The 8,348-nt window shown below is 41.4% G+C and overlaps 1 protein-coding gene across 4 annotated transcripts in view; it reads left to right on the top strand.

Moving 5' to 3' along the window:
* The first annotated feature begins 2,206 nt into the window (after window positions 1–2,206).
* Window positions 2,207–8,348, top strand: part of plecb (plectin b) — a 111,233-nt gene continuing 105,091 nt past the window's right edge. For all 4 annotated transcript variants that reach the window (XM_084027247.1, XM_084027246.1, XM_084027245.1 and 1 more), the window contains exon 1: window positions 2,207–2,407. In XM_084027247.1, the coding sequence (XP_083883373.1) occupies window positions 2,218–2,407 (190 nt within the window). In that variant the 5' untranslated portion in view covers window positions 2,207–2,217. The remainder of the gene's footprint in view (window positions 2,408–8,348) is intronic.

The following is an 8,348-nucleotide window of genomic DNA, read 5'->3' as shown; positions in this document are numbered from 1 at the left end:
AAATGTTTATTTCCTGGATAGTCAACAAGGGGTCCTCAGAAGGACACGCCTCCCAAACATCTGCCTAGTATAAAGAATATCACCAGTTAATTCAGCCACCAGTTAATCTCGAACACCCGCCGACCGTAGATGAGAATAAGCGCTGCAGCTCGGGGAAACATCACAGATGACTGCGGATTCTGCACGGCAGCCCAGCCTCCCGCAAAAGGAGTGGCTATCTCAACATTGCCGACATACACACACATGCAATGCGCTGTCACACACACACACACACACACACACGGGCTGTCCTTTATTTTTGTTTTGGCTGGCGATCATCTGCAGGAACCAGACTGTATGCAGCGGCGTTCAAGGCTGTTTGACACGCGTCCAGTACGGCAGTGAGGTAAGACATTCTCCGGGGTCCGGGTGAACACTTCAGGAAACACTGCAGGTTAAACAGACAGGAGAGGCGAGTGGTAACTGCTGACTGGGTCATCCCGTCGTTCGTGTGTCGTGGCGTGCTGGGATCGGTTAGTTGCAGGTGCATCACCAGGCCGGTAGTGCAGGTTTCCTGGAGTCCTGGAAGGTGCCCAACAAAATTATGCATTGAGTAACTGCACCGTGGCCCCGTTTTAAATGTCTCAATTATGTTGTTTCTGGCACTCTGTTAGAATAAATATACAGACAGCTCCACAGTTTAATTGAGACTCTTATCCCACAGAGGGCTGGTTGGATAGTGAGATCCCAGACTCTGACAATACAACATGTATGAGCCAATTAGAAGACTTGCTTTCACTGTAATCCTGCACCACCATCCATCCATTTCTGTGTGGTCTATAATAGTGTGGTCATAATAATAACAAGTAATATGTGCCTGAGAACTACAGACTCCAGTATTGTCATGACATCATGAGCCAACGCCAGCCAGAAACATTTACATGTACAGCAGGATAACTTCACAAAGGGCAGAATTCAGTTCAGTGGTGACAGCGTCAAGGCACGACACAGTAAGTACAGCGATCGGCTGCTGTGACAGGGTTGTTGGGTTGTTGTTGTAGTCAAGGCGACGCTTCGAGAGCTCTCTTGACATATCTCCTGCTGACAGAAAGTGAAGTGATTGTGTGTCATGAGGTGTCACCTTCTGAGAGCCTTTCAGGAAACATCTCTTGAGTTTGGCAGATGTACAGACAGTGTTCAAGAGCCCTGATGACTCACGTAGCTACTTGGTGTTGTCTAAAGCTCAGGTTTATCATTGCAGGTTGTGCTTTCGCTAAGCCACTAACATTGCATATGTGTGTGTGTTTGTGTGTATAACACTGCTGTGCCTGGCCTGGTCTCCACATGTTTCGACACACACCTTTTTAGCATGTCCTTTTGGTCATATAAACTGTTATGTAACACTTGCCTCCTCTGGTTTTAAATGCAATTAAAGGGTGATTTCCATTGAGGGTTAAATACCCCTACACTCCACACGATATACTGTACGACTCAAGGCGTTACCGGGCGATAGCATGGCAATGATGTCATATGCAGGGAGTTGTGATATTTCACAGTGAGACGCATTCTGCTCTGTCACTATTTATACACTACCTGAGGCTGCATATTACTGGTAAATATTTAACCAAAAGGCAAAGGTCAGATTGCCAACAATGGGCTTTAAAGCAGTGTTGTGCTGTGTTGATTTAAAGGGCAACTCAATTACATAGGGGGAAAGTTGTTTAAAGCCTTTTTTAAAAAACAAAACCAAAAAGGGTGCAAAGCTGCATCAGCCGAGTTCTCCTTCAATCCTTTCATTAGATATTATATTATTTCCTTTACCCATCTCTAATCTCCTCACCAACGTCCACATAAGGAGAGCAAAAGGAGCCATGGAGGCACAACAGTGTAACATCCCGTGTTTTGCATGAGTGGGTGAAGGTCTGTACAGCGGCGTTATCATGGTCATGGAGCCTCACCCTGCTGCCGGCTCCTCCACACACCACCGACGCTATTTCACAGTGCATTGAGTGTCTAGCACTGCATTTTGCATTTATGGCACTCTAATGTTAAGCATTTTATCTCTTCATACTTGCCTGTGTTATTGAACTGGTCAGTTGTAGTCAGTAATGATCAGCCTGACGTTTGAACCTCTTTGTAATCTATGATAACCATGAAAATACGTATGGCAATTACCGCTCCGCCTCCTCCAGCTCTTCTCAAACCCTGCCTTTTAATCTCCTGGTAGGTAGGTAGGTGATGGCGGCCCGTAAAGAGAGACGCAGGGATCAAACCCCAGGCGAGGAAAGCTGTGGAGAGAGGAGCGGCGTCCCCTGTCCCGGAGACACACTGCCCTGGAACCTGTCCAAGCTCCAGAGGGTCAAACGCTCCAAGTCGAACACGGGGGAGGTCCTGGATCCAGCGGAGAGGGCTGTCATTCGTATCGCAGGTAGGATGACTGGAACAACCACTCACACATGATGCAGTGCATGTAACGTAGTGATGCAGGCCTGATGAACTACTGTAGCTCACTAGCAAGTCAGCTAGCTTTTATTCCCCCAGATTGTGCACCACTTATTATAGACTTGTTATACCCTATATAGTGGCAGTGTACAAATGAAGGTCACCAACTGAGCATTATATACCATCAAGCATTGCACTGAAAGCAAAATGAGAGACGGATGAGAGAAGAGAGAGCAGAGTGATGGAGGCAAATTTATGAATATACTATATTAGAGCACTGTATCATAACACAGAAAGTCCCAAAGGACTTTTCAATGTATTTATTATTTTGGGAAAATATGCGTATTATCCCCACATTGACAACAGGAGAGTACACTTATCTTTCACCTTTAACTTACAAATATGTATTGATCATTTATTTATTTGTCACCGTTGATCCAGCATGTTTTAACTGTGTGACAGCAGTGACGTAATTAAAGGCGCAGAGAAAACGAGGAGTGTACGGATGAGCTCACAGTACCTATAAAGTCCTTCTACGTCGGCTTCATTGTCTTGTGGGAGGACGCCTTTCTTTGCATACTGGGTAGAGCTTGTCAGACAAAATGAGAGCTCTGTTTGAGATATTGGCCACTGAATTCCACGGGTCACACATTTGTCTGTTTTTAGTGTATTTGTGCATTTTTGTGTATTTTTGTGTCTTGACATAAAGGCAAGAAGTACCTGGATTTTGTGGACTTTAGTATTGTGACATCACATAAAAGCGATGTGGATCAAGTAATAAGTCCTGAACATGGTGGTAGGGGCTGACAGCCGTGTCACACACTGTCTGGTGAGCAGCATGCTAGGATGCTCTTTTTCTATACAGTAGCCTATGGAGCTAGAACAGTCTCATAATTCATAAATGCACACAGAAATTCATAAATGCACAAAAAAGATTTACAAATGTATTTGGGGATTTGTATATACATGTGACTCAAAACACAAATACATTTTCAATGCACACACAAATATGTTTAATTTCATATGTAAGTAAAAAATATTCACATATAAAAAACAAGATTCATAAACATATTTCCAATGCACACACAAATCTAAAAAAAAATCACAAATACATGAATGTTAAAGTATTTGCAATCTTCATCAAATACGCATTTGGGGCTTGTTACATTCATATATGAACTGTTGGACCTGTATTTACAAAGTGCTTTTAATTTGTAAACCTCCCTGCATTTGTGTGTGAAACTTTTGAGACTCCCCTGACGTGACTCTGATCCACAAATGCGTTTTTTCTAAGAGGAGGTTGTCTGTAGCCAATCAGATGTCTCCCTCCTTTACAGCCAATCACGTGAGTGCGTTGCGTTGGAGGGATATGGGTGCTAGAGCCAGAATCGACCTTATTTCTGGAGATAATTTCCCTTCTTCCTGTGCTCCCTGTCTTTATGCTGTATAGATTAGGTGTACAGTTATATAAATATCTATTTTTCTTTTATAAAGAAGCATTTTATGGAAGTAATTTATTCCCTCATTCTGGGGAAGATGAACCGGTGCGGGCGGAGTTGTGTTTTAGACTTTTGGGGGAGACACTCACGTGATTGGCTGTAAAGGAGGGAGACATCTGATTGGCTACAGACAACCTCCTCTTAGAAAAAACGCATTTGTGTATCAGAGTCACGTCAGGGGAGTCTCAAAAGTTTCACACACAAATGCAGGGAGGTTTACAAATTAAAAGCACTTTGTAAATACAGGTCCAACAGTTAATATATGAATGTAACAAGCCCCAAATGCGTATTTGATGAAGATTGCAAATACTTTAACATTCATGTATTTGTGATTTTTTTTTAGATTTGTGTGTGCATTGGAAATATGTTTATGAATCTTGTTTTTTATATGTGAATATTTTTTACTTACATATGAAATGAAACATATTTGTGTGTGCATTGAAAATGTATTTGTGTTTTGAGTCACATGTATATACAAATCCCCAAATACATTTGTAAATCTTTTTTGTGCATTTATGAATTTCTGTGTGCATTTATGAATTATGAGACTGTTCTAGCTCCATAGTAGCCCTTCCATGCATTTTATGCTTCCAGCGGAACTTTAAAATCCAGGTCACCAAGGAACAGTTAGCCTTGTACTTAAATCCTGTCAGCAAAAAAAGGGAAACCAAACAGAACATCTGTAAGGTATTTGTTTCCTCTGCAGGTTTTGTCAGTTGAACAGGATGTACGCTTTATATATTAAGGCAAGTAGCAAGAGACAGTCGTTTTACAAGCGTGAGGTGTGGTTCCTTTTTTTGCTCAAACAATAGTCTGGGATCCTGTCCAATTAAACTGTAGGGATGCTGGGAACAATGTATTTACTTACACTCGGGGTTGGTGCTCACATGGCTGCGATGTGCTGCCAGTGTTAGACATGTTTACACAATCTAGTCAGTGAAAGTCCTAAATATTCCTCGTATGAAACCATCAACACTACCTCTATAACTGAATGAATGAAAAGATGATGGTAAAATTATAATGGACATCAGTCCTCCATCAGACCGAAACGGAGTCGTACAGTATACTCCCCCTTGATGTTGTAACGTAAATATTTCCAACGTGCCAATTTGAGCACAATAAGTCTTTGATGAAGTTTGTTTTGGAAGGCCGTGCTGCTGCCGGGCTAACAGGAAGTTTGGTTAACTTCAGCACCTACAATAGGCCGGCATCCACATCCTGTGCTGCCCTTCCTCAGGCCGCGTCTGCACCCGTGGGCTCTGCTCAGCTTTTGTTGTGGGCTCCGCCGACTTGGCCGCTACAGAAGCACTGACTGTATGTGAATGAGTATGTGCTAAAGGGGGGTCAGAAGCATCATTATCACCAACTGGATGGAAGCTGGAAGTCACGGACATCACAGGAAAACAGCAGTGTTTTGCGTGCGAGGAACACATGACGTCAACAGAGATCAAACACGCTGATGGTTAGTTCATGCTATTGAGTCCATGTAGGATTCTGAAACATCTCCCAGACTAATGGCTGCAGATTTACAGACATTATGAGACTGAGATGATATGAAGCTAAATCCGGCAGTTGGTTAGCTTAGCTTAGCATGAAGACTAGAAACAGGGGTAAACTAAGTTAACTAACTCATTTTGTGATTTTTATGACTGAGCAGTGACATTTAAAGTTGTTAATAGGAATGAAGTACCTCCTTTGGGATTAACATGAGAACTTGATAGGACCATCTCATGTAAGTTTGTTGCATTAAACACTCACTACTCCGCCGGTGATTGTAAATGAGCTAATCAATCACTAAAACAGAATGTACTCTCACTTTCATATTAAATTCACTGCTACAATTATCAGATCAATACGAACATTCAGTCTCGGTCATGTGGCGCAAAAGTGAGACTCGGAAAGAAATTCTGCAAGTTAATTTGGTGAAATTAATTGGTGTTATGCTTTAAAACCCTGATTTACAAATTATTAATATATTTTGTAATAAAAAAAGTCTCTGCGGTTTCCCACTGCTATTTGCTGCTGAGATCATTCGGTTAGTTTCTTGTTTCTAGTTTCTCAGGGAGGGATTTACTGTCCACAGTGCCTGCGGGGTCACTGCAGGAGGAAAGCGAGAGGTCAGAGGTCACCTCTGATGTATAGGTCAGCCACTTTAGTGCATGCATGAGAGCCACTCAAGGACTGGCACTGTGCTCTGCAACAGAACACAACATGAAGTCAGACGCTCCAAGCTGCCACCTTGTGGTGGACTGGTGATATAGCTGTTTTACTTTTCCTGTGGGAGTTTAGGGGACACACACTGTGTTGGATCTTTAAAGGGGCTGTTCACCCATTTTACAAGAAAAAAAATAACTGGTATAGTTCTGGATAGTTTCAGTCTTGTTTTTAAAATCTCCACCACTGAGGCTTCTGCCACCACTAGAATACAATGGAGGTTAATGGAATTTCACCACAACCCAGCAGATAAACTGTCTACCTGCATACCATTCACTTTCACTTATGTATCTCTTTAAACACTAATGCTGGGAAGGGAGCCGGTGCTTCCAATACACGTCGACTGGTGCTTGTGTGTATTGTGGTAACATTTGAAATGATATAGAAAAGTGCATCTCTGAAATAATCATATTATGTCGTAAGTGGATGTTCTGTTCAATATTAATATTAAATAGAAAAAAAAATCTGACTCGGAGTGATTTTATTGCAGGTGCCATCATCACCAAAAGGGAAACACGGTAATGAGGTAATGCAAATACCAAATAACAGCATATCAATCATTGTTGTATCAAAATCAATAAAAATATTAATACTTATTACATAAATGGCTTCACTTCTGAAATTTAAAATAACATCAGTTCTAGTATTTGATTTTAAAGTCATAGACACATTATTTTAGATATTAGGCTGTCATTCTTTACATACATATAAGGCATTTTTTCAGACCCAGGTAAGAGCTGACTCAAGTGACCTCGATTGAGGCCATTTATCAGACCCTCTGCAGCCTCAAAAGGCTTTAATATGCAACTTTTTCAAGTGCAGTAAACTGACTTTTAAATTGGATTTCCTAAACACATTCCTATCAGGAGGAAATATTTGAATAGGTTTGCTTATAGTTCTTATGGACTTAAAGCATCTAGAATGAATAATGATGATGCCATCATCATAATCATCATCGGGCATTAGTCATTGCGATTTAAAAAAAACACACATTAAATCTCATTTTCCTTTATATTTATAGACATTTTTATATTATAGGTACAGTGAACAAATGACAGGAAGTGTTGTGGTATCAATTTCAGTTGTTCAATTTGTTGACACTGATTTAATTGGATTCCATAAACATGGACTTGCAGTCCTGGTGTGTTTGTGCTCCAAGCTGTACTTAAACTCCTCACTTCATGCCTGCAAAGAACTCAATTATTCATTATGAGGAGAATGATCTTCTACAAAGACGCCGCCACACAGAGACACTCTCACATAGTACTGTGGCCTAAGCAGAAGAGATTTACTGTAGCAATGATAAGTGTGGAAGAACAGAGCTCTAAGTGTCTCAGCAGTAATCTGTGGCTCATAAATATTACAGGCTGTATGGGGAATGATGTGAGTCTCCCACCGTCTGTTCCTCATGTTATCACTATCACGGTGACCACAGGATGCCACCTTTTTAAAAGTGTGAATCTTCAGCTATGGCACCTTAGACTACTTACTTCATAGACACATACATAAAAAACATTTAATGGAAGAAATGAATACATCTATTAAATCACGCTTCACAGGTTCTTCCTCAACTTCATGAAATGTTCATTTTTTTAACAAACGTTGACCTATTCTTGGATCTCAGCTGCCGTTGAACAAGTTTATTAAATGGCATCTATGAATCCATCTCCATGCCGATAAGTGAACTCAGCTATTAGTCCCCCTTTAGACAGCAGTAACCCATTAGCCCACTGGGTGGCACTTTCTATTAAAGAGGCCCGTAGGCCGAAAGTGTTCATCCTGTAGAGTCGTCACTGCTTCTGGAAAATGTGTCTCATTTCCCACACCCTTCTCAAATAGCATCGACTGCACAGTGTATTCCTTGTGCCCGTTACAGTGCTCTGCCTCATTTCAGCAGACAAAACGTTTTATGCTCATTTGAAGGAGTCTATCAGACAGAACAGCTTTATTTCTTGCCTTTCTTTGCTTTTTTTTTTTTACGGCTTTGACCTTTATGCCTTTCCTCATTACATGCTGAATCAGGGGAGGAATGCTGAACCTCGCCATTAGTTTGAAATTCGGTAAATGAGCCATAACGAAAGGGGAAAAGGAAAAGCTTACAATATCTTCTTGCATCAGTGCGTTTCAGTCGGGCACTGTTGTGGATATCCAGAAGAGGGAGCCAGGCTTGTTTCTGTGTTATTACAGCCACATTGCAGCATTATTGCACTACGC

This window comes from Eutrigla gurnardus (genome assembly GCF_963514095.1).
Source record: "Eutrigla gurnardus genome assembly, chromosome: 14".
Lineage (NCBI taxonomy): Eukaryota > Metazoa > Chordata > Actinopteri > Perciformes > Triglidae > Eutrigla > Eutrigla gurnardus.
This window is presented reverse-complemented; position numbering and strand designations above follow the sequence as displayed.